General features: G+C 44.7%; 1 protein-coding gene across 4 annotated transcripts in view; it reads left to right on the forward strand.

The window, feature by feature from the left end:
• The window catches only part of hlcs (holocarboxylase synthetase (biotin-(proprionyl-CoA-carboxylase (ATP-hydrolysing)) ligase)), a 97,465-nt gene that overhangs the window by 12,050 nt on the left and 57,555 nt on the right, over positions 1–27,860 (forward strand). For 2 of the 4 annotated variants that reach the window (XM_061701990.1, XM_061701994.1), the window contains exon 2: positions 27,667–27,795. The exons of the other annotated variants lie outside the window; for them this stretch is intronic. In XM_061701990.1, the coding sequence (XP_061557974.1) occupies positions 27,667–27,795 (129 nt within the window). The remainder of the gene's footprint in view (positions 1–27,666; positions 27,796–27,860) is intronic. 4 annotated transcript variants of the gene reach the window in all.

Raw genomic sequence — 27,860 nt, forward strand, 5'->3', positions numbered from 1 at the left:
GGCACTCCCTGACCAAAGGTGGATATTTCAGCTCACTTATAACTTGAGAAAACACCGTGTAGATGTTTTTTCTTTTTGTATGTGTTGACTGTGCATAGATAAACACAGCAACATCAGAATTTTCACATTCACATTTTTTTTAATTGATGTTCATGCTGTGTTAAAAAAAAATCTGAAGTTACTATTTACTCAGTACTTGACTAATCATTTCTATGGACTTTTACTCTTACTCCATTATTTTTTTGGAGGACTCCTTTTTACTTGAGTCACATTATTGTCAAGTAACAGCACTCTTACTTGAGGACAATGTTTGGCTACTCTACCCACCTCTGGAGCAGACATTTTTGCTCATCAGATCAGCACCTGTCGTATTTGTTGCACTGGTCTTTTGTATTTTGGCGTTGAGGTGCTACGGGTCGTGGCCCTGGTTGTGGTCCCAGCGGAACCGCGAAGCACACAAATCATTGGCGACAAGAGTTGATCCACTAGTACATATATGTCAAACTCAGGCCCGGGGTCCAAATTTGGCCCATGATGTAATATTTGGCCCGCAAGACCATATTAAATGTGTATTAGAGCTGGGCCGCCAGTATATAGCACATGCACCACTAATATTACAAATCCCAGAATGCTTTGCGAGTGTGTTGGCCCATCAGTCTAGACCGGCAAGAGCCCCTTCCCTTTCTGTTGCAGTCGTTAGCAACTATGCTACCAGTCTCCTCGAGCAAATTTACACTCAACAAAGCTAAACTCAACCACGAACTCCCTAAATACAAGCAGCACATCGACTGTCCTACCAGGGAAAATAACATTTTAGACCACTGCTACACTACGCTAAAAAATGCATACCGTGCTATACCTCATGCAGCCCTGGGCTGGCAAGAACTTAAATGCGTGAAGCCTACAGTGAAAACAGTGAAAAAGTGGACCAATGAACCAAAGATGGAACTTCAAAGCTGCTTAGACTGCACAGACTGGAGTGTCTTTGAAAATTCAGCTGGCAGCCTGGATGAATATACGGACACTGTTACATCCTATATCAGTTTCTGTGAAGATGTGTGTGTACCAACAAAGTCATTTCGCACATTCAACAACAACAAGCCGTGGTCCACTGCTAAACTTAAGCAGCTTCGCCAAGCTAAGGAGGACGCATATCAGAGCAGGGACAGGGCCGTGTACAATCGCGCTAGAAACCAGCTGACTAAAGAAATTAATATTGCAGAGAGGAACTCTGCAGCAAAGTTGGAAAAACACTTTAGCGCTAACGACTCTAAATCAGTCTGGCATGCATTCCAATCGCTGACTAATTACAAGCGACGATCCCCCCAAGGTGAGAACAATAGCACACTAGCCAACGACTTGAATACCTTCTACTGCAGATTTGAAAAGGACACTTTCACACCCCACACCCATCCGGCCGCACCCCCGACCACAACCACACACCTGACTTCTGCGTTAACCATCAATGCACAGGATGTGAGACGCATCTTCAAACAACAAAAGATTAACAAAGCGGCAGGCCCAGACCATGTGTCCCAATCCTGCCTCAAAGTCTGCGCGGATCAGCTCGCGTCAGTCTTCACTCAGGCCTTCAATAGGTCTCTGGAACTGTGCGAAGTACCATCCTGTTTTAAACGCTCCACCATCATTCCAGTCCCCAAGAAACCTGCAATCTCGGGTCTAAATGACTACAGACCTATCGCCTTGACATCTGTGGTCATGAAATCCTTTGAATGTCTCGTGCTAGACCACCTCAAGAGCGTCACAGGTCCCCTGCTGGACCCCCTGCAGTTTGCCTACCGAGCGAACAGGTCTGCGGATGAACGAGGGACTGCACTTCATCCTAGAACAGGGGTGGCCAACCCGCGGCTCGCGAGCCTCATGCGGCTCTTTAACTAGTTTCATGCGGCTCTTCAGGAGCTGTCACATGACATGCGTCAAAAATGCTTGGCTGGCGCTGTCATTCACTCCCCCTACAGCTAGATGGCACACTGACCATGTAAGCCTGTTTGAGTGACGTCAAACGAGCGACGAGAGAATCTTTGGTGTGACATCATTTGTGTTGTAAACAATTTCCGTCAAGTTACCTCTTGAAATGGCAGGGAAAAAAAGCACAGCCAAACGAAAATATGAAGAAGAACAGAGGATGTTTTTGCCAGAGTGGGAGAGTTTATATTTATTTGTTAAACGTAATAGCAAGCCGATCTGCCTTATATGTCACGCAGCATTAGCGCATTTCAAAGCTTCAAATCTTCAGCGTCACTTCAGCTCACTCCACCCTAACATCGAACAGGAATTTCCAAAAGGGACTGAACTTCGCAAGAACAAGTTGGTCGCTTTGAAAAGCCAGGCAGAAAAGCAGGTGCAGTTTTTCCAAAACTTTACGAAACACTCGGAGACCGTAACGCTTGCATCATATCAGCTGGCTTGGAACATAGCACGGACTAAAAAGCCATACAACGAAGGGGACTTCATTAAAAAATGCCTCATTGACGCCTTTGAAATCTTGGCTCCTGGAGACGACAAACTAAAACGGAGCGTATCAGACGTTCAACTGTCCCGCCACAGTGTTAAACGCAGAATATCGGATATTAATACAGCTGAAATCGTCAACTACATCCGCACACATGCACTTAACCACAGGCAATTGAGGAATCTCATCGCTGAGCTGGACCAAGGGCTTCCAGGTGACCTGCCGCTGCACTGCACTGTGAGGTGGCTGTCAAAAAGCAAGGTACTCTCTTGCTGCTTTGAGCTTTTGGATGCTGTGAAACTGTTCATGGAAGAGAATGACAAGGACTATCCCGAGCTCTCAGACCTCGAGTGGATTATGGATCTGGCATTTTCAGTCGACATGCTGTGTCACTTGGACAGACTGAACCTGACCCTGCAGTGTAAGTTAAAAATGCTGCCTGACCTGGTGCAAAGTGTGTTTGCGTTTGTCAACAAACTAAAGCTGTTCGAGGCGCATATTCAAAAGGGAGATTTCATACTCTGCTAAAAGCCACTGAGCAAGTCACCAGCGCCGCCCTGAAAAAGAAAAGAGACAGATATGCAACACTGGTTGCAAACCTGCACGAAAGCTTTGTGACCCGGTTCTGTGATCTACAACTGAAAAGACCACAGATTACGTTCCTCGTCGACCCATTTAATGCGGAGACAGACTGTTTGAAAGCCCCGCTCGTCACAGATGAGGCTGCGGCTGAGTTGGAGATGATCGACCTTTGTGAGGAGGATCAACTGAAAGCTGTTTTAAGGGAAGGGGCCGTTGAGTTCTGGAAAAGTATGCCAATTGAAAATTACCCCAACATCAAACGAGCTGCGCTTAAGATACTGTCCATGTTTGGGTCAACGTATGTCTGCGAGTCTGTGTTTTCTACCCTGAAACGTGAAATCAAAGCATCGATCTGTTCTGACTGACACTCATTTGAAAGAATTGCTTGTGGCAACAACAGAATACAAGCCAGATTTGAAGAGGATTGTTCAAGATAAGGAATGCCAGAAGTCTCACTAAGCAGCATAGTAAGAGAAAGATGTTATTGAAAATTATTCTATTATTGTTTGTGGACTTGCTTGAAATGAGAGTATGTGTGTGAGACAGTGCACACAATGTTAACTGTTGAAAATTACTGATATTATCATGTTGGTGTGGTTATTTTCATTAGATCTGGCTGAGCAGAGGTCTGTGTATGCGTGCATACATGATTAAAAGATGATGTTCATGTGTACCCATGTGTATGATGTGGCTCTTTGCAGTAACACAGAAAAAAAAGTGGCTCTTAGTCTCTGACTAGTTGGCCACCCCTGTCATAGAACACCTCGACAGTGCAGGGACCTACGCGAGGATCCTGTTCGTGGACTTCAGCTCAGCGTTCAACACAATCATCCCTGAACTCCTTTCATCCAAGCTTCTCCAGCTCAGCGTCTTACCTGCCATTTGCCAGTGGATTTACAGCTTTCTGACGGGTAGGACACAGCAGGTCAGGCTGGGGGAGGCCACCTCATCCACACGCAGCATCAGCACTGGGGCGCCCCAAGGTTGTGTCCTCTCTCCGCTGCTCTTCTCTCTCTACACGTACGACTGCACCTCAGCGCACCCGACTGTCAATCTCCTGAAGTTTGCAGATGACACCACTGCCATCGGCCTCATCAAGGACGGTGACGAGTCTCCATATCGACAGGAAGTGGAGCGGCTGGAGCTGTGGTGCGGCCGACACAACCTGGAGCTGAACACGCTGAAGACTGTAGAGATGATTGTGAACTTCAGGAGGCATCCTTCGCCACAGCTCCCCCTCACGTTGTCTAGCTGCCTTGTGTCAACCGTCGAGACCTTCAAGTTCCTGGGAATTACAAGTCTCTCAGGACCTGAAGTGGGCGACCAACATCAACTCCGTCCTCAAAAAGGCCCAGCAGAGGATGTACTTCCTGCAGCTTCTGCGAAAGCACAGCCTGCCACAGGAGCTGCTGAGGCAGTTCTACACAGCGGTCATCGAATCAGTCCTGTGTTCTTCCATCACAGTCTGGTTTGGTGCTGCTACAAAAAAGGACAAACTCCGACTGTAACAGAGAATTAAAACTGCTGAAAAATTTTTTCGGTACCCCCTTACCCACCCTTGAGGACTTGCACGCTGCCAGAACTAAGAAAAGAGTGTGCAAAATCCTCTCGGACCCTCTGCATCAGGTAGGCACTACCGATCAATGCAAACTAGAACTAGCAGACATTCCAACAGCTTCTTCCCTCTTGCAATCAACTTCTTAAACACCTACCCTACAATTCCATTACTATATGCTGGCAATTGTTTGACTTGAGTTCATTGTCACATTTCTGTGGGGCCAATTATACATTACTCACTGTAGTTGTCTCGCCACGCTGCACTTTTTGCATATCTGTTGTTGACCAATACTGGCCACTCATGCCAGAGTAGCATCTTCTCCATTTGCACACTGATTGAGGAGTATCTGCAACATTTGCACAACCAACATTGTCCCAGATTATCGCACTACTCGTCACTTTAAACCGCATACACTCCTTGGAGTCTCGGCGCCCTTTGCACAATGGTCATTGCACCGGACTATTGCAATATTAGTCATTCGAACTGCTCTAAGTGATAGAGGACAAAAAAAAAATACAGGAAAAAAAAATGCATTACCAGATTAAAAGATAACTAGCAACCCTATACTGCTCAGTGACTGTTGACTGTCTGTTGTCGCACTAGAGCGGCTCCAACTACCGGAGACAAATTCCTTATGTGTTTTTTGGACATACTTGGCACATAAAGATGATTCTGATTCCCCTTCCCAAAAATGGCCAAACGAAAGATGGAAAACCGTTACCTTCCAAGACGGGTGGGAGGCAGACTATCTGTTTGTCGTGTGCGGAGCAACGTGGCTGTAACAAAGCTCCTAGGCAGGGACTGTTATCAGTTTGAGGTTTGGATTTTTATTGAAGGACATTATTTTATTGGGTTGTTTTGTTGTTGGCCTTTTAAAAAAGATTTACATAAAAAAGAAAGGTAGTTGGAGATAGATAAATAGAAGGTAGAGAGACAGAAGAATTCCTGTTATCTATTTAAATACAAAACAACAAACAAATACCACTCGTCTTTTATCGCAAATTTGATTTCTCGTGTTTAGAATATTAAAGTTTGTTTATTACAGATTCAGTGTTTCAGCAAAATTTACGTTTGTTGTCATATGATAAACTTTTTCGCTACATTTCTGCAGAAAAGGGAAACATGCACATCCCAGTGATTTTTCATTAAAGATTGAGTTTGGTCCGCGACGTTGTCCAAATTTTTAATTTTGGCCCACCGTGAATTTGAGTTTGACACCTTGCGCTAGTACATCTTGTATTAATTACAAAACCCGGCGACAATTATCTAATTAGTTTACGGATGTTAATGTTAAATGTATGAAGCGACGGAGCGATGTTAAGGATTATGTCACAACACTGAATGAACTAACTTCAAATTCAGAAATGGTCAATAAAAACAAAAAAAAATTTTTTTTTCCTGGAGGATGCGTTTGGGGTTAGCCTTTGAAGTTGGTAATGGTGAAGAATAAAGTGAAACAGACAATGATGATCAACAATTCTTTTCCAGAATGAGAGTGGCACAGCTTGAAGCAGGCAACAGGAGTAGGTGGAGATGGGCCTGGCAATTTTAATTAGGCAATTTTAATCTTAAATTTATACATCAACATGTACTTGAGCACTGTAAATAAGTATGTTTTTTTTGTTTGTTTCTTTTGTTTTTTAGGTTTTGTTTTTTCCTTATTGTACTCTTCAGTCTTCCAGATTGCTTAATTGATGTTAAAATCAAAATCGATCATCATAATCATAATTTTAATCATCATAATGTTTTTTGGGGGGGGGGTGTCACTTTTTTCCATGCCTTTTGGTCTTTGCATGTCTGGAATTTGTCTCCGGTAGTTAGAACTGCTCTCGTACGACAACAGACAGCCACATTTGACAGAAAATAATTTTGAGACGTAAAAACATAAAGTACAGAGTGCCACTGAGAAATGAAGGGTTAGTGGTAATGCCAATACAATTTTTTTAATTTAAATTCTTTATTTTTGGACAATTTTGGAAATGATTCAGTCCTCTAGCAATTTAGAGCAGTTTGAAATGACTAATAGAGTGATAATCTGGTTCAGTGACCATTGTGCAAATGGCACAGAGAGACCAAGAAATTTAAGATGTTTAAAGTGACTTCAAGTGCGATAATCTGGAACAGTGACAATTGAGCAAATGGTGCGATACTTCTCAAGCATGAGTGGCCTATACTGGCAACAACAACAGAAATACAAATAGTGCAGAGTGGCGAGACTACTAAAGTGAGTGCACGAATAATGTATAATTAGCCTGACCAATATGACAAAAATCTCAAGACAAAATTGGCAGCATGTTACAATGGAATTGTAAGTTAACTGTTTAAGAAGTTAATGGCAAGAGGGAAGAAGCTGTTGGAATGTCTGCTAGTTTTAGTTAGCATTGTTCAATAGTGCCTACCTGAGGGAAGGGGCTGGAAGAGGTTGTGGAGGGTCCAAGAGGATTTTGCATGCTCTTGTCTTAGTTCTGGCAGCGTGTAAGTCCTCAAGGGTGGGTAGGGGGTTACCAACAATTTTTTTCAGCAGTTTTGATTCTCCATTGCAGTCGGAGTTTGTCCTTTTTTGTGGCAAACCAAACCAGACTATGATGGAAGAACACAGGACTAATACGATGACTGCTGTGTAGAACTGCCTCAACAGCTCCTGTGGCAGGCCGTGCTTCCTCAGAAACCGCAGGAAGTACATCCTCTGCTGGGCCGTTTTGAGGATGGCTTTGATGTTGTTCTCCCACTTCAGGTCCTGAGCAACTGCAATTGCCAGGAACTTGAAGGTCTCGAAGGTTGACACAGGGCAGTTGGACAGCGTGAGGGGCAGCTGTGGTGAAGGGTACCTCCTGAAATGCACAATCATCTCTACAATTTTGAGCGTGTTCGGCTCCAGGTTGTGTTGGCCACACCACAGCTCCAGCTGCTCCACTTCCTGTCGACACGCAGACTCGTCACAGTCTTTGATGAGGCCGGTGACTGTGGTGTCGTCTGCAAACTTCAGGAGTTTGACAGCTAGGTGTGTTGAGGGGCAGTCGTTCATGGAGAGAGAGAAGAGCAGCGGAGAAAGGACACATCCTTGGGGCGTCCCAGTGCTGGTGGTGCGTTTGTATGAGGTGGTGTCCCCCAGCCTCACCTGCTGTGTCCTGCCTGTCGGGAAGCTGTAAATCCACTGGAAGATGGCAGGTTACACACTGAGTTTGAGAGAAGCTTGGAGGAGAGGAGTTCGGGATGATGGTGTTGAACGCAGAGGTGAAGTCTCTGAACAGGATCCTTGCGTAGGTCCCCGCGCCGTTGAGGTGTTCTAGGATGAAGTGCAATCCCATGTTGACTGCGTCATCCACAGACCTGTTTGCTCGGTAGCCAAACTGCAGGGGATCCAGCAGGGGACCTGTGACGCTTTTGAGGTGATGCAGCACAAGACCTTCAAAGGACTTCATGACCACAGATGTCAGGGGGACAGGCCTGTAGTCATTCAGACCTGAGATTGCAGGTTTCTTGGGGACTGGGATGATGTCTGAGCGTTTGAAACAGGATGGTACTTCACACAGTTCCAGAGAGCTATTAAAGATCACAGTGAAGACTCTAGCGAGCTGGTCTGCGCAGATGTTGATGCAGGATGGGGACAAAAGGACTGGGCCTGCTCCTTTGTTGATCTTTTGTTGTTTGAAGATGCATCACAAATCCTGTTTGTGGATGGTCAATACAGAGGGGGAGTCAGAGCTGTGATGGTGGTTAGTGGTGAGGCTGCAGTAGAAGATGTTCATTGTTCTCTCCTTATGGGGATGGTCGCTCGTAGTTGGTTAGCGATTGTAATCCATGCAAGACATACTTAGTCGTTAGCAGAAAACTATTTTTCCATCTTTTCTGCATAATTTCTCTTGTGATTTTACTTTCTTTCGTCAGGTGGTTTCTGGCGCAATTATACAGGGCTCTATCCCCACTTCGATAGGTGTCCTCTTTAGCCTGGCGAAGTTGAAGTATGACAGTAAACCACGGCTTGTTGTTATTGAACATGTGAAATGTCTTTGTTGGTGCACACACATCACAGAAACTGATATAGGATGTGACACAGTTCGCATATGAATCTTTCTGCCAGTTGAAGTTCCAATGACATTCCAATCTGTGCAGTCTAAACAGTCTTGAAGTAGTAACTTTGCTTCATTGGTCCACTTCTTCACTGTTTTCACCATAGGCTTCGCACATTTACGTTTTTGCCTGTATGGTTGGTATGAAGTGAATTAAGCATTGATCAGGTGAGCCCAGAGCTGTGCGGGGGATAGCATGGTATGAATCATTCATCGTGGTATAGCAGTGGCTAGAATGTTGTTTTCCCTGGTCGGACAGTCAAAGTGTTGCTTGTATTTAGGGAGTTCGTGGTTGAGTTTAGCTTTGTTGACGTCCCCAAGAATTATGAGCGGTGAATCTGGGTGCTTTTTTTTTCAAGTTTGTGTACTTTAGCCTTAGCAGTGCCGTATTTGTGTTAGCTTGAGGAATCTAAACGCCCGAGAGTATGAATGAAGTGAACTCGCGTGGAGAGTAGAATGACTTACAGTTCGACTCCAAGTCCGGGCTGCAGTGTGTGTTGAGCGCCGTGACATCGGTACACTATTTTTCATTGATATAGAAGCACATCCCGCCACCTTTTGTTTTCCTAACTCCGTGACGCGGTCTGCCCGCTGTAGTTGGAAGCCTGGAAGCATTACGGAATGCGTTCACAAAGCCATGCTCCGTGAAGCACAGGGCGGCGGGACGTCGAAGTCTTTACTGGTCTTTGTGAGAAGATGAAGCTCGTCCATTTTGTTGGATAGGGAGCATAGATTTGCGAGGTGAATTTGTTGTTCGCAACCGCTCTTATGGAGCTTGACCTGCACTCTGGCTCGCTTCCCACTGTGGCGTCGCCTTCGCCTCCATGCGCCATAGACCGCAGCTGCTCCACCAGTGAGTAACTCAGAGAAAAAAAATGAGCGCATTTGTGAAAGTAAGTGAAAGAAAGTCCGCAGGAGACTCCTAATTGTTTTGCAAGTCTTCCCTTGTGTGAGTCACGTAATGTCTCCAAAGATGAACGATTAACACAAAAACATAGACAGAACTAGAGCGCACGTAATCGAGGCGACCACACGGTTAGGTGCCATCTTGAATCCTCCCTCCCTATCACTATGAAATTCCTACCACCCTTTTGCCATTTTTAAAAATCTTTTCCTCTTGCATTTTTCTTATCAATTCAGCTTCGCCAATCCCAAACCGGCAACCAAGCTTTGCTTCAGTTCAGCCTTTTTGTTGACGCCGTAATCACGTCACCGCGGTGTGTCCATCGAACATAGCATGTGATTCGCAGTTTTGCTTTTCAATGTGTTTTATGAGGCGCAAAATGCACATTTTTAACTCTCAAATAGCGATGCGAGACTGCTTAATTCAAGCCTAATAATTTTGTTCTACGAATCTAACCTTTTTCCGTAATCAACCTAACCTTTTCGGTAAATCAAAAAACATTACCCCAGACACTCTCTTCAGTCTTATCAACAGTCTCCGCAGCACGCTCTCTCTCCACCCCTAATGAACTGGTTGCTCACTACAATAATAATCTCCATAATCTCCTCAACACACTTGCTCCAGTAAAAAACAGATATGTAGCTTTCACCACCTCTGCACCCTAGTTCCCCCCTGCACTGTGACAATTAAAATCCAAAGGTCGTCAAATCGAACGCCTCCATAAGAAAACCGAACTCACTATACAAAAGGACATGTACAGTCATAATTTTTACTACTGTAAAGACTGTTTAAATTCAAGCCAAATCTACCTAATACTCAACCCTAACCCATAAAAACGAAGGCAACTCCAAGGCGCAATTCTCCCTGCTTGGAAATATTTAATGCCCACCAGACTCCATTCCTTCCCACTTGTACTCATCTCTTTCCTGTAATTGCCTTATAGTTCTTTTTTTTTTTTTGATAGTGATGAGGCTACCAGACCAAAGCAGCAATCAATCAATCGTGTTATCAATATTCAGGAGGTATGTAAAATGGCAAAACTTGTGAGGTGAATTTCCGTGTCTGAGAAAGCGTTAACATCGAGTGGAAGCAAAGAATACTCCGAGACACAGGCAGTTTGGCTAAATCAGGTTTATTGAACAAGCCTTTGTCTCTTAACAGCTGTTTTCATGGTCATATTCGCTATGAGCCCCGGTCACAAGCTTATAAAGTCTTGTATCTGCGATAGGCCTGATTGGTACACTAAGGTTTGAATTGTACAGCTAACTTCCTCTTACCTATACTTGGTGTCACTTTTTGTCCACCAGGTGGCCCGCTTATCATTGAATCAACCGAAAGCCCAAAGGAATGAATGAGTCTGGATTTGATCCACCAAATGGCGATCGTAACCTTTGATGTTACACAAGCAGCCCCCGTTTATGGCTCGTCTCATAGTTTACGCAGAGGACGTATTGCCCTGTAAACTGCAGGGGAGATATATGGATAAGTATTTGGTCTCTGGAATGTAATTGTCCTCTTTTGAAACCATCTACTTAAGGTTAACTTTTAACTAGGAATGGAATTTATCCTATTAAGGTCGAATTGCTCCCTGCGTCCCCTTGCCACCCCTGTGAGGTCACACCTAAGGCTCAAACAACCAAATAAACCAAATTACCACTGCGTAAAGCCAATAAATCTCATTGTATACACTTGTACGTGCATCCTGGTGGGAGCGCCAAGGTTTCGTGACACACCATCGGAAAACCTTTCTCTCGGAGAATCAGAAAAGGGGGGTGCCATTCTATTATGATATCATAATCTACTCTAGATAACATAAGACAACACAGTTAAACACAGAAACAAGAATCCGTTTCAGATATATAAATCATCACTGTTGGGGTGGGACCACGCTCCATCAAATCCCAATGTAATTTGGGACATAAAAACAACTTTCATTAACCCTCAATGAAACACTCCCAAAACACAAATCTTTTACAACTCCAATAACTACAGACCCCTCTTGGAACTGTTCTAACCATCGAACTTAAACAGTATAATAAATATCAAATCAAGCTACGGTCCCCTCCCATCAGCGACAAATGTGCAACTATAATTTATACATATAAATATATATATATATATATATATATATATATATATATATATATATGCATGTCGCGGGGGACACTCTGTCCCATGGCCTATCCATCATCCCCAGCCAGTTCTCCTGGTCTCAGCTGCTCCATCACCGGGCCGGCCTCCTGGTCACCATCTCCGCTAGACCGGACGTGGGGAGAAGAATGTAAGAATGAGACCTCCCAGCAGTAGTGTTCAAACCATCAACTATACTGCAGCCCCCACTAAACCACGTATTAACACAATGTAAATTGGTGACAGTCATATCCAAAATATGGCACACCAACAAACAAAAATTTCACAAAATGTGGATACATTACTGTATTTACTTCCTGCCATCTAATAGAAGACTATTCATTCGTTCTGTCTGTCGCTATGCCTCACTGGCATAAATAGAGGAACAAAGATACATTAATTATTGTAAATATGTATTATTATTATTTTTTTTTCCCTCTTTCTTTAAGCAATTAAGTACACAAGTACCATATTTTCCGGACTACAGAGCGTATCGTATTATACTACGCGCCGTAGAATTTTATTATTTATTTTTTTATACATACATTAGCCACACCGGACTATACGCCGCTGATATATACGTTGTGGAATTAGATATTTACACAGAAAGATTTTGTAAATGTTTATTTATATACCTTGTTTCCAAACTGACTGTAATACGGCAGTAAAACGGCTCAAATATAACAGAAAACTAATTGTTTTTATTCATCCTCCTCCTGTTCACTGAAACCACTGAAGTCGTCTTCTTCAGTGTCGGAGTTGAAGAGCCTCAGATCATCTCCGTCACACACCATTTCAGTCTCTCTGTCGCTCTCAATGTCATTTTCATCTCGAGTCACAGTTACCACTGAAGTTGTGCTGTTGTCCTCACGTAGCAGTCCAGCCTTTCGAAATCCGTTGGTGATCATAGGTTCTTTCACACTGCACCACGCTTTTAAGATCCACTGGCAGACCTCAGAAAAGGATGATCTTCGCATGCGGCCAGTTTTTGTGAAATATTTCTCGCCGCTGGTCATCCAAGGCTCCCACTCACCTCAGAGTGCCGCTTTAAAAGCACGATTCACACTGATGTCCAGTGGCTGCAAAAACTTTGTTGTACCGCCAGGAATCACAGCTGGAATTGAGTTTGTTCTCTTGATGGCTGTTTTCACAGAATCTGCTATATGGGTCCTCATACTGTCCAAAACAAGCAATGCTTTTTTCCGGTGAAAAAATCCTCCCGGACTCCTACTGTAACACTCCGTCAGCCATTTGGTCATTAAGCTTTCAATCATCCACCCTTTTTGTTAACTTTAACGACAATGCCTTTTGGAAGTTTTTCTTTTAGTCGTCTGCTTAAAAATCACCATTGATGGAAGCTTTTTTTCCGGTGCAGCTCAAAACACACGTGAAGTGCGTTCTCTCGTAGCCAGTTGCATGCAGCAGCTCTACTTCCCTCCTGGATGGACAGATTGATGGCTTTCAACTTAAAAGCTGCATCATACGTTTTTCTTCTTGTACTTTCTATGATGAGGGTGTGAAAAAGAAAAAATATTTTGCGTTCATGCGTGTCGTGCTGCGTTTTGCGTTGAGCGTGACAAAAACTAGCGTGGTCGTCTTCTACATTCGTCGTTATCGTTTTTTTAAACGTGCTGATCGGTGATCGGCCCCAAAAATCATGATCGTGTAAAGCCAAGTAATAAATTCATCACAACCCTGCAAAAGATGCTCTTGCCCAGGGGAGTAGACTAAATCATTCCTGTATACACATTCCAGAGGAGGGAGAGATCGGCAATTCTCCAAATTCACCAAACATTGATATTATTCCCCAAGTCATTGTTAACAGTTGTAAACAATGACAATAGAACAAAAATCACGTACAAATCAGCGTTAAGGCAGCAATCCAACAACCATCACTGTCAAGCTGCATCCTCCTGGGTGTCCTGAAAAATAAGGTTATTTCCCCAAATCAGAGTCCTCCCCCCTTCATCGTGTTGCAAAGGTCAGTCATTGAACAGTCGGTCTCGACCGTCGTATCTTGTCAGTCACAATGTCCTTGTTGTTATAAACGTGTCCATTGGTTCTCAATTTCTGCTTTTAATTAACTATCCATCCATCCATTTTCTACTGCTTATGGCAGTAGAAAATGTCAGGTCGCAGGGGCAGTAGCTTTAGACTTCCCTTTCCTTGTTGTCATAAACATGTCAACGTCACCTCAGGTGACCCCACAAAGTGCATAGAAGCCTTCTCTACATGGGCAAATTTGACCCATTGGTTCTTCAAATCACACATATATACGAGAGAGGTTAGAGATCCTAATAAAGGGTCATGGGCACAAAAGTATTTAATTTTAACCCAACGTCGTCGTCGTAATATCCCAACGTCTTGGGATATTATTTTTGATATGGGTGAGAGACTTAACTCTTGCCTGTGATCACATCCCACAATCACTTTCGTTAGCCGGCTCCATTGGTTCTCAATTTCTGCTTTTAATTAACTATCCATCCATCCATCCATTTTCTACTGCTTATCCGATGTCAGGTCGCAGGGGCAGTAGCTTTAGACTTCCCTCTCCCCAGCCACTTCATCCATCTCTTCCGGGGGGATCACGAGGCGTTCACAGGCCAGCTGAAGGATGTCTCTCCAGCGTGTGCTAGGTCGTGCCCGAGGTTTCCTCCCGGTGGGACATGCCCGAAACACCTCACCAGGGAGGTGTCCGGGAGGCATCCGAATCAGATGCCCCAGCCACCTCATCTGGCTCCTCTCGATGTGAAGGAGAAGCGGCTCTACTCTGAGATCCTCCCGGATGACCGAGCTTCTCACCCTATCTCTAAGGGAGAGTCCCCTACACCATGTAGCGGAAACTCATTTTGGCCGCTTGTATCCAGGATCTCGTTCTTTCGGTCACGACCCACAGCTTGTGACCATAGGTGGGGGTAGGAACGTAGATCGACCGGTAAATCGAGAGCTTCGCCTTTCGGCTTAGCTCCTTCTTTACCACAACGGATCGATACAAAGTCTGCATCACTGCAGACGCTGTACCGATCCGTTTGTCGATCTCCCGTTCCATTCTTCCCTCACTCGTGAACAAGACCCCAAGATACTTGAACTCCTCCACTTGGGGCAGGATCTCATCCCCGACCTGGAGAGGGCACGCCACCCTTTTCCGACTGAGGACCATGGTCTCAGATTTGGAGGTGCTGATTCTCATCCCAGCCGCTTCACACTCAGCTGTGAACTGCTCCAGTGAGAGTTTGAGGTTAGGGCTTGTTGAAGCCAACAGAACCACATCTGTAAAAAGCACAGATGCAATACTGAGGCCACCAAACCAGACCCCCTCTACGCCTCGGCTGCGCCCAGAAATTCTGTCCATAAAAGTTATGAACAGAATCAGTGACAAAGGGCAGCCTTGGCGGTGTACAACACTCACCGGAAACAAGTCCGACTTACAACCGGATATGCGGACCAAACTCTGACTCCAGTCCTACATTGACCGTACGGCCCGTATCAGGGGGTTCGGTACCCCGAAGCACCTCCCACAGGACCCCCCGAGGGACACGGTCGAACACCTTCTCCAAGTACACAAAACACATGTAGAATGGTTGGGCGAACTCCCATGCACCCTCGAGGACCCTGCCAAGGGTGTAAAGTTGGTCCACTGTTCCACGGCCAGGACGAAAACCACACTGCTCCTCCTGAATCTGAGATTCAACTTCCCGACGGACCCTCCTCTCCAGCACCCCTGAATAGACCTTACCAGGGAGGCTGAGGAGTGTGATCCCCCTGTAGTTGGAACACACCCTCCGGTCCCCCTTCTTAAAAAGGGGGACCACCACCCCAGTCTGCCAATCCAGAGGCACCCCATAATGACAGAAAAAAAAACGGAATTGTTGAAATTTTTGCAGATTTATTTAAAAAAGAAAAACCGGAATAGCACGCAGCCATACGTATTCAGACCCTTTGGTGTGACACTCCTATTTAACTAATATTTGGAGTCCAGCAGTGTTTGATTATACTGATTGGACTTGATTAGGAAAACCACACACCTGTCTATATAAGACCTTACAGCTCACAGTGCATCTCAGAGCAAATGAGAATCATAAGGTTAAAGGAACTGCCTGAAGAGCTCAGAGACAGAACTGTGACAAGGCACAGATCAGGTCAAGGTTACAAAAAACAATTTTGCTGCACTTAAGGTTCCTAAGAGCACAGTGGCTTCCACAATCCTTAAATGGAAGATGTTTGAGACGACCAGAACCCTTCCTAGAGCTGGCCGTCCGGCCAAACTGAACAGTCGGGGGAAAGGATCTATGGTGAGAGAGGTAAAGAAGAACCCAAAGATCACTGTGGCTGAGCTCCAGAGATGCAGTCGGGAGATGGGAGAAAGTTCAAGAAAGTCAACCATCACTGCAGCCCTCCACCAGTCGGGGCTTTATCGCAGAGTGGCCCGACGGTAGCCTCTCCTCAGTGCAAGACACATGAAAGCCTGTATGGAGTTTGCTAAAGAACATCTAAAGGACTCTAATATGGTGATAAATAAGATTCTCTGGTCTGATGCGACCAAGACAGAACTTTTAGGCCTTAATTCTAAGCAGTATGTGCACTGCTCATCACCTGTCCAATACAGTCCCAACAGTGAAGCATGGTGGTGGCAGCATCATGCTGTGGGGATGTTTTTCAGCTGTAGGGACAGGGCGACTGGTTGCAATCGAAGGAAAGATTAATGCGGCCAAGTACATTGAGATCCTGGACAAAAACCTTCTCCAGAGTGCTCAGGACCTCAGACTGGGCCGAAGGTTCACCTTCCAACAAAACAATGACCCGAAGCACACAGCTAAAATAACAAAGGAGTGGCTTCATAACAACTCCATGACTATTCGTCAATGGCCCAGCCAGAGCCCTGACTTAAACCCAATTGAGCATCTGCAAGGAGGAATGGCAGGTGTGAAAAAATTGTTGCATCATTCCCAAAAAGACTCAGGGCTGTATTAGCTCAAAATCGTGCTTCTACAAAGTACTGAGCAATGGTGGCTGTGTGATATTTCAGTTTTTCTTTTTCTTTTTTAAATCTGAAAACATTTCAACAATTCTGTTTTTTTTCTGCCACTATGGGGTGCTGGTGTGTGCATTGATGAGGAAAAACTTGAATGATTTTAGCAAATGGCTGCAATAAAACAAAAAGTGAAAAATTTAAGAGGGTCTGAATACTTTCCATACCCACTGTAGCTCTGACTAATACCGTTTCACTTTTATCACTATCCAAGTGTAAAAGAAGCAGCCTTATTAGATGTCACTCACCTAACCACACGTCGCTGCGAATAATTGTCCTCAGTTAATTATGGCATATTAGCAGAAGCTATGAAGGACACCTGTAGACTCGTAAAGGTACCTATTTGTTTAAGTCCCCTAATTCCGACTATTATATCTTGGAAGTTATCAATCGATATGAATCGATCTTATTGTAAATCTCTCCTTGGCCTATACAATTCTACCCCCTCTTGTATCCCACTTTTTACTACTCCAAAGCAAAGGCAAGTGGATTGACCCAAAAAGCCCTTAATACCACAGTTCTACATAAGTCGACAACCTCTGTATTTTAGTTCTCCTAGTCAGCCAGCAATAGAGGTACAGTAGAAGCTCTTGGTCCATCTCTCGACGCAGGGTAATTAGAGAGGCAGCTTCTAACATGAGTACAAGCAGAATATTTGACAAATGGTAGGTGAAATCAAATCGGAACTTTGCTCTTTTTTGACGTCTTTCCTCAAAATCCTACCCAAGCTTAATACAAACTTTGAAGAAGCAGCCTGTCTGAGGAATGCTCAACCTCATACTCCCATAATGGTAAACATTTCTTGCCATAATTTCTCCCACAATCATTTCGAGTGACTCGACAACCCCCACTGACAAGGGAGAAGTCTGACTCTAAGCAAAACTTAAACATCCTTACACTGACAACTCCTAAATATATGTACTATATGTCATTTAACCTTTATTTCTGTCCAAGGGCAGGTGACCTGTCCATCCATTTTCTACCGCTTATCCGGGTCGGGTCGCGGGGGCAGTAGCTTTAGCAGGGACGCCCAGACTTCCCTCTCCCCAGCCACTTCATCCAGCTCTTCCAGGGGGGATCCCGAGGCGTTCCCAGGCCAGCCGAAGGACGTAGTCTCTCCAGCGTGTCCTTGGCCGTCCCTGGGGTCTCCTCCCGGTGGGACGTGCCCGCAACACCTCAACAGGGAGGCGTCCGGGAGGCATCCGAATTAGATGCCCCAGCCACCTCATCTGGCTCCTCTCAATGCGGAGGAGCAGCGGCTCTACTCTGAGGTCCTCCCGGATGACCGAGCTTCTCACCCTATCTCTAAGGGAGAGCCCGGACACCCTGCGGAGGAAACTAATTTCGGCCGCTTGTATCCGGGATCTTGTTCTTTCGGTCACGACCCACAGCTCATGACCATAGGTGAGGCTAGGAACGAAGATCGACTGGTAAATTGAGAGCTTTGCCTTTCGGCTTAGCTCCTTCTTTACCACAACGGACCGATACAAAGTCCGCATCACAGAGAGTCCAACCCCTCTCGAGAGGACTGGTACCAGAGCCCAAGTTGTGTGTGGAGGCGAGTCCGACTATATCTAGTCGGAACTTCTCGACCTCACACACCGGCTCGGGCTCCTTCCCTGCCAGAGAGGTGACATTCCACGTCCCTAGAGCCAGCTTCTGTAGCCGGGGATCGGATCGCCAAGGTCCCCGCCTTCGGCCACCGCCCAGCTCACACTGCACCCGACCCCTATGGCCCCTCCCACAGGTGGTGAGCCCATGGGAAGGGGGGCCCACGTTACCCTTTCGGGCTGTGCCCGGCCGGGCCCCATGGGTGAAGGCTCGGCCACCAGGCGCTCGCCTTCGAGCCCCACCACCAGGCCTGGCTCCAGTGGGGGGCCCCGGTGACCCGCGTCCAGGCAAGGCAAAACGAAGTCCATTGTTTGTCGTCATCATAAGGGTTCTTTGAGCCGTGCTTTGTCTGGTCTCTCACCTAGGACCTGTTTGTCATGGGTGACCCTGCCAGGGGCATAAAGCCCCAGACAACTTAGCTCCTAGGATCACTGGGACACACAAACCCCTCCACCACGACAAGGTGACGGCTCAAGGAGGGGGGCAGGTGACCTGCTTAATACCAATTACCAAATTACCTCAAGTGTGTCCCCACCATACTCCGACGAGCCACTGATCACCAACCGACTCCGACCTCAGCCAAACAGCATCCTTGATGGCTTCTAGCAGTGTCCACTTTGTCCCCCAGTGAATCAGACTTTCATCACATTATTCCAACCAACATGGTAAACGTTGAGTCACAGGATCATTCAGCTCCCTTTTGGTCAGCTTTCACAGTCTCCCCCTCAAAGGCATTCCATTGGCTCCCTTTCTGCCGTGAAAAAACATCATTTATATAGACGCAGTCATCAGGCTGAAGAGTCATAAACATGTAGTGTATTTGCCTCCAATTTTAGGGCCATGGTACAAAGAAGGACATCCTGAGTCCTCTTGTTCTAAATCACACTGGCTTAGACTTAACCATCCTCTCTGCAAAGTATAGTACCTTCAAGCCTCTGATATCGTACTTTACCTCAAGACTGTCTCAAATGATTCGCCCTCTGAAAATTCCCTCTTTAACTCAGATCATACTCCTTCACTTTGTTCAACAGAAGACCTCTCACATTTTGCAATTCGCTCTCCCATCAGCTGTTCAACTAGATTGTAACCAGGTACGAAATCTATAAATCTGGGATTAAAGTATTCTCCAAATGGATCCCCGTACGGGAGTCCAAAACTACTGGCATACCGTTCATGCAAGATAGAATATAACCGTACAATGTTGCCAGCACAAATGCTGCTCTCTGCCTCACTTTGCAGGGCAGGTAGGGTTGATCACAGAGAATTAAGACCCAATTGGCACCCGGGTTAATACTCCTATTCTCCCGGAATTGTTAAAATTTAATGTCGGTTCCCAGAGTCCGAGCCTACAGTCCGCTGACCCTGGAAAAGTGAGTGGCGAAAATCACCGATGAAGAATGGGCATGATGGTTGGCTTGTGCCTATAACGTTGAACAAAAGATGTTTTAGCTTTGTTGAAATTAATGCCTAGTCACCTCATTGCCACACTTGGAATAAAATTGCATTGGGCAAAGGAGGCTTTCACACTGTGTAGCGTCTGACGCTCTCTCCCACTCCGCGCAGGCTTCAGTCAAGCCAAATGGAGTGTGTGAGACAACAAATTTCGTCTATGCCAGGCTAACACGATAAACAGCTGTTTCCGGTTTCAGAAAAAGAGTAACCTGGAGCTAAAAATTCTAGGGTTAAACTCGCAACTTTACATCACAATGAATTGGGAGAAATTCACAAAGTACCTCTCTCACAGTATCACAAACACTAACCTTGGGCCTCAGCAGTGGGAAGGCAAAGGAATCAATGTTTTATAGCAGTTGGTTACTGTTGGTTACTGTTATTACTCCTCTCCCTTTCTTGGTCCACTTTTCAAACTTCACCAGTGCCGTGTGAAGTTACTTTTCATGCCAAAATCTGAGTTCTGGGCGTACCCTTCAAAATAAAGGCTACACGTTTAAAACAGGAAGTAAAGTTAAATTTGCACATATAACCCTTTTGATTTGGTAAACCAGTCCCAAATAACTATATCAACAATGTTATCTTAACTTCTAGCCAATACATTAATTAACGATTGGCTGGCGACTAGTTCAGGGTGTAGCTATCTTCTTGCCCGAAGATAGCTAGGATAGGCTCCAGCACGCCCGTGACCCTAGTGAGGATAAGCGGTACAGAAAATGGATGGATGGATGGACATTAATTAACGATTATTAAGTCAATTGGGCTAGGTCCACGCACATTGCCTTTGGGTTCATAGGTTTGATAGTGATACTGGTTATAAAGAACCCAGCGTCAAATGTTCATCTTATTCTATGCTGCGGGCTGCTAAGAAAATGGATGTTCAGAATTTGGACACTCTTTATATAAAGCGTACAAACTTTTTTTTGACACAGCCTCCTAACCGAATCGGACTCGCTCAAATGCAAGCAATGCCCAACCCGACTGACTTAAGCTTTGTGAAACTTAAGAATATGAACTCTGATAAATTTGTCCCCTTTGCTAAACCTGAATTATGAGACAGAATGCAAATGAATAAACCCCTCAAAGTTTTACTTGACAGACAGATGGAACAGTCCTTTTTGTTCTCCATGCTTCTCATGCTGAATCTGGGGAGACAATCAAACAGATTAATACTCATACCAAATTAGTCCTTTTCAACAGCAAGTACTCCACATCATTTCCCCTGTAAAGAATGCAGATTGGGGGCTGTCTCATAGTGTAGCAGGTCACTATAATCAACCTAAATCCCTTTCTCATCTAATCTAATTTATTTTTTCCCTTCCTAAATAACTGGCAAGTCATTATGCTGATTAGCAAATCAACTTGAAACTCCTGACACGTCCTCCCTCTTATGAGAATGGAAAGAATTGCGTTCTCTATATTGTATTAATTTAATATTTTTATGATGCTTGTATTATCAACTTGTGTCTTTTGATTAATGTTCTTAATCCAGTTTGCCACAAACAGGAACTTCTATATAGCTCTACTTACTATAATTACCGACACTCTCTATATTCCCAAATTTTTATCTAGTACATACTGGTTGACAACCTAATGTAATCACGAAGGTGCTTTTCACATTGCAAATATGCTATTCCCTCATTACTCCACTATTATACTTGATAAAAGTCTTCCGACCGCTTATGCGCGTAACTTCGTAAACACGACAATTGACTCCATCTGGCACGCAAGTTAACACATATTTCGTTACTCTGCAACATATGTCAAAGCTCTTCTTCTAGGAACAAGCAAGAACAGAGCCACCGTATGAGCTAATTTACTTATCACGATCCTCTATCATCTCACGTGCTCGCTAAGCAATACATTGCAAATCCCCGATCCAATTTACATGACCAATCATTTCTCAAGTTATCACTACTAACTAAGCTCACCGCAAAGCCCTTTACAAACTTTCTAACGTCATTGTCGTCACACAAGTCTGATATGAAACCTCTGTGGGTTTTAATGTCAATCAATTCAGCACTGCATTAAAGTAATTCTGTAACTCCTGACTATTGGCTTTCACATTCCCCCCTTTTGGATCGTCAAAAACTCCTTTAGACCACTTTTAGCCACATCCATTCCATCCGTTGAAACCATTTAGCCGGCTAGCTGCTACTGCAGTCTCTCCGCGCACACATGAAATCCCGCACATACACAACACGTGATTCTTTCGTAACAGATGAAAATACACCCGTCCACTTATTATTCTCCACCTCACGCTCATACCGTACACTCCATACCTCCTTCAGACAGTAACATTCTCGCCATGCATTCAAACGCCGTGTGCAGCCCGAAGCGAACCGGAAACGCCCCGATAACATTGGCCCTCTCCGACCGGGTTGAAGAGGCACCATAACACATCCGCGGCTCCACAAAAGTCAACAGCCTCATTTATCCAAACACCGACATGTTTACTGACGAAAATTGTCCGTTACTGTTTCCAGGCTGCTTCCCCCCACACGCGGAGCTGCGGGTGGCCCGCTCTGTGAACCCACGACGCAACCCTGGCGCTGCCACATCCGCCCGGCACGCACACGTTAATTTATGTATTATTTAATTTATTCTCTAGAATATCAAGTGCATACCTATGTATACACACAATATATGTACATTATTCATATATATAATATAATGGGTACCCTTTAAAGCGCTTTATAGATATTTACATATATAGTAATATAATTATAATTATTATAGTTCTAGGGTTTTCTTTATATTGTGTACACAGTTAATAAGTTGTATCACACAACTTCCAACTTAGTCCACGTTTTTCCCCCCAAATCTCCTGCGAACCTCTTTTTTCCCCAGATAGAGCTCCCATGATTTGTAACTTAATTTCCTCACAACTTTGACGCTCGCCCTCGGATTAGTGTAAATAAATAAGCGACTGGAAGTTGAACCCTCACATCCAAAAACACGACGACGACTCCACCTCGCCCGCTGCCTTAAATATGTATGCCGCTGCCTTATCCTCTCCCAAAGCGTCATTGTGATTACTTTAATCCCAATAACCGTGTGAGCTAGCTCCTGAGGCCTCACATGGACCTCTGACGTCACTTCTCTCACAGACCACGCTTGCACTCATACCAAATTTAGGAACCTAGCCAGGTTATATGGCAGACGGTTCCACTTTTCCACAGTGGAATATTAGTTCTACAACTAAATTTGGAACCTGGCCCTAGGTTTGAACCCAAACTTGTTTCATTTCCTGATGGAACTTTTCAAATCACATAAACACTTTTGTTTCCTTGGAAACTTTCCTTTCACTTCATCGCGTGTCTTCACATGCATCCAGGAGGGCTATCCCCTCTTTCATTCTGAATCTATTAGTGTTAAACCATGACAAATTTGGACGAATAATTCAAAGCTCCACTTGACACAGACCCCTCCGTACCGTTCACATTCTACCCCAAATGACTACCGCTTTCGGCGACACCGCACGTCCGCCAGGTACACATGTGAGAAGACGCTCACCTTATAGCCACCATGGAACCATGTCGGCCCCGCGGTGAAGTCGACCGGCAGCCACAACAAAGATGATCCTGTTCGTGATGCCCTTTGAGGTGAATTTCCGGGTCTGAGAAAGCGTTCACGTCGAGTAGAAGCAGAGAATACTCTGAGACACGGGTGCTTGGGCTAAATCAGGTTTATTGAACAAGCCTTTGTGTCTTAACAGCTTTTTTCATAGTCAGATTCGCTATGAGCCCAGTCCCGAAAATGTCGGTCACAAACTTATAAAGTCTCGCATCTGTGGGCGTACTCTTAAGTAGGCCTAGGCCTGATTGGTTCACTAAGGTTTGAATTGTACGGCTAACTTTCTCTTACCTGTACTTTGTCACTTTTTGTCCACCAGGTGACCCTCTTATCATTGACCCAACCTAAACCCCAAAGGTATGAATGAGTCTGAATTTGATCCACCAAATGGGGAGCGTAACCTTTGATGTTACACAAGCAGCCCCCATTTATCTCATAGCTTACCCAGAGGACATATTGCCCTGTAAACTGCAGGGGAGATCTATGGATAAGCATTTGTTCTCAGGAATGCAGTTGTCCTCTTTAAAATTGAAAGAGAAATAGCAGAAGCAGTCAACACTTCTGCAGGCATCCTGCTATACTGTGAAATGTCTCTCTTCGAGTGCTTATTCAAAATACACGACACTAGTTAATATGTATTGTTATTAAAGATGATGCATTTGAAAGTAGCATTAATGTTAGCATAACAGGGTATATAGCATCATAAATGGAGAATAATAACGTTTAACTTCCAAGGTATCTTCATTATCCCCGAGGGGGCAGTTTGTTCATTTTGTATCTTGTCCCTCCAAAAATGTTCAGGACTTAAACTAATTTATATTTTTATACATTCATTGCTCTGTTGTGTGAATTGCTTAGTATGCTAATATTTCAGGGTTACTGTTTCAAATATTGACAATGAGTGTTGTTAACAAAAGGCGTTAATAGAATGTTAAACTACTCTCGAGCCTCTTGAGTTTCCATTATAGTTTCCATCTCGGGTCTAAATGACTACAGGCCTGTCGCCTTGACATCTGTGGTTAAGTCCTTTTGAACGTCTCGTGCTGGACCACACAGGCGTCACAGGTCCCCTGCTCGTCCCCCTGCAGTTTGCCTACCGAGCAAACAGGTCTGCGGATGATGCAGTCAACGTGGGACTGCACTTCATCCTAGAACACCTCGACAGTGCAGGGACCTAGCCGAGGATCCTGTTCGTGGACTTCAGCTCAGCGTTGAGCACCATCGTCCCTGAACTCCTTTCATCCAAGCTTCTCCAGCTCAGCGTCTCACCTGCCATCTGCCAGTGGATTTACAGCTTTCTGACGGGCAGGACACAGCAGGTGAGGCTGGGCGAGGCCACCTCATCCACACACAGCATCAGCACTGGGGCGCCCCAAGGTTGTGTCCTCTCTCCGGTGCTCTTCTCTCTCTACATGAGCGACTGCACCTCAGCGCACCCGGCTGTCAAACTCCTGAAGTTTGCAGATGACACCACTGTCATCTGCCTCATCAAGGACAGTGACGAGTCTGCATATCGACAGGAAGTGGAGCGGCTGGAGCTGTGGTGTGGCCAACACAACCTGGAGCTGAGGCATCCTTCGCCACAGCTGCCCCTCACGTTGTCCAGCTGCCTTTTGTCAACCGTCGAGACCTTCAAGTTCCTGGGAATTACAGTCTCTCAAGACACCAACATCAACTCCGTCCTCAAAAAGGCCCAGCAGAGGATGTACTTCCTACGGCTTCTGCGAAAGCACAGCCTGCCACAGGAGCTGCTGAGGCACTTCTACACAGCGGTTATCGAATCAGTCCAGTGTTCTTCCATCACAGTCTGGTTTGGTGCTGCTACAAAAAAGGACAAACTCCGACTGTAACGGACAATCAAAACTGCTAAAAGGATTGCCGGTACCCCCCTACCCACCCTTGAGGACTTGCACGCTGCCAGAACCAAGACAAGAGCGTGCAAAATCCTCTCGGACCCTCCACATCCCGGTCACCAGCTCTTCCAGCTCCTTCCCTCAGGTAGGCGCTACCGATAAATGCAAATTAGAACTAGCAGACATTCCAACAGCTTCTTCCCTCTTGCAGTCAATTTCTTAAACACCTAACCTACAATTCCATTACAACATGCTGGCAATTTTTTTTACTTGAGTTCGTTGTCACATATCTGTGGGGCCAATTAAATATTACTCGTGCACTCACTGTAGTAGTCTCGCCACGCTGCAGTATTTGCATATCGGTTGTTGACCAATACTGGCCACTCATGCCAGAGTAGCATCTGCTCCATTTGCACACTGATTGAGGAGTATCTGCAACATTTGCACAATCAACATTGTCCCATATTATCGCACTACTGGTCACTTTAAACCGCATACACTCGTTTAAGTCTTGGTGCCCTTTGCACAATGGTCATTGCACCGGACTATTGCAATATTAGTCATTTGAACTGCTCTAAATGCTAGAGGACTCTGCATCTTTTGCACAATTGTCAGAAAAAATAAATAAAAAATGTACTGGCATTACCGGACAACTAGCAACCCTTTATTGCTCAGTGACCTTTTTTTTTTTTTTTTTTTTTTTTTTTTGTCAATGTCTTTATGTCTCAAAAGTGTTCTCTGTCAATTGACTGTCTGTTGTCGTACTAGAGCGGCTCGAACTACCGGAGACAAATTCATTGTGTGTTTTTTTTGGGAAATACTTGGCAAATAAAGATGATTCTGATTCTGATGCTATAAAACTGCCTATTTAAAGAACTTCAAAACAATATAAAAAGTTGTGATGCTAATCGAGATCGGACAATATGAAAAAAAATATTGCCATTTTTCTTTTGCCAGATCGCCCACCCTAATGTCACACCATAATCTCTTCCAGTAAGAGAACTAGACAGTAGCTTATAGTTGCATAATATTTCTATACTGGATACCGGAGTTCAGGATCACGCTAATTTTCAGTATTGGAAGTAGTCATATTTTCAATGCAAAATAGTTGGTCTTGTGAAGGTTAATCACAACCGAACTGCAAAAATATTGGTGATGAATCAACTTGTTAGTAAAGGTAGCTAATAAAATGGCCTTCACCTTTTTTTTATTTTTGCAGTATTATTTTTGGTAAAAGTCGTCCAATCACACCCAGCTCTACCTTGCCACGAAACCCACCACCACTCGGAGCGGTAGACGGGGCTCGAGTAGTGTTGTCGTTCACAAAAAACTCGTCCAAATGAACAAAGCTCTTGAGTGAATGTACTGAATGGAATCACTTCATGAACAGATTTGTTCCTTTCTCAGTAATTGAGCTCACCTGTGAGCCTGTGGCACCCAAGAAAGATCCCAGCATACAGGGCAACTCGCGGGCGATGACGGTGGCTGACAGTGCGCATCAGCTGCCGACGACGGACGTGGGCACCTCTGTCTTGCTGCACAGCAGCTACGACGGGCCATCAAAATATGCCTTTACTTGAAACCGTACCATGGTGCGGAAAATATTGGGGACCCCTGCCCTAGAGGACTGTGCCAAACCAAATCAGCTGTGAGAGCATATGGATGATCATTTGGATGATCCAGAAGAGGTTTTGGAGAATGTCAAATGGTCTGATTAAACCAAAATATAACTTTTTGGTAAAAACTCAACTTGTCATGTTTGGAAGAGAAAGAATGCCGAGTTGCATCCAAAGAACACCATAACTACTGTGAAGCATGGGGGGGGGGGGGGGGACATTGACATCATGTGGTGCAGGTCTACAATTTTTGTCTCTGGTGTCCTTTGACAGCTCTTTGGTCTTGGCCATAATGGAGTTTGGAGTGTGACTGTTTGAGGTTGTGAACAGGTATCTTTTATACTGATTAGTTCAAACAGGTTCCATTAATACAGGTAACGAGTGGAGGACAGAGGATCCTCTTAAAGAAGTTACAGGCCTGTGAGAGCCAGAAATCTTGCTTGTTTGTAGGTGACCAAATACTTATTTTCCACCACAATTTGCTAATAAATTCTTTAAAAATCAGACTGTGATTTTCTGGATTTTGTTTTTGTTCCACCCCCACACCCCTCTTCTCATTTTGTCTGTCGTAGGTGAGGTATACCGGATAAAAATTCCAGGCTTCTCTCATCTTTTTAAGTGGGAGAACTATTTAGAACTGACTAAATACTTTTTTGCCCCACTGTATCAGGTGTATTTTAGGATGACATGTGTTGCTTTGAATCAATTTTTGTTGTTTACTTCTGCCTCTAGTTAACAAATCAATATTTAATTTTAGTACCTATTGTTAAAATCCCAGTGATATGCTTGTTCTGTGTTGTCTTATCTGTCCCCAGGTATGTGATGACATCATCAAATGGAATGTTTTATCGGAGTCCGCCATCGTTTGTGGTCCACAAATAGACAACATTTCATTCATCATAGAAGCTTCTGGACACAGTGGTACCTGCAAAACACCAAACAATGTAGGCACCACATGCTGTTGTGTAACTATTGCAATTTAATTTTGTGGGCAAAATTTGGATGTAAA

Source organism: Phycodurus eques, chromosome 17 (genome assembly GCF_024500275.1).
Source record: "Phycodurus eques isolate BA_2022a chromosome 17, UOR_Pequ_1.1, whole genome shotgun sequence".
NCBI lineage: Eukaryota > Metazoa > Chordata > Actinopteri > Syngnathiformes > Syngnathidae > Phycodurus > Phycodurus eques.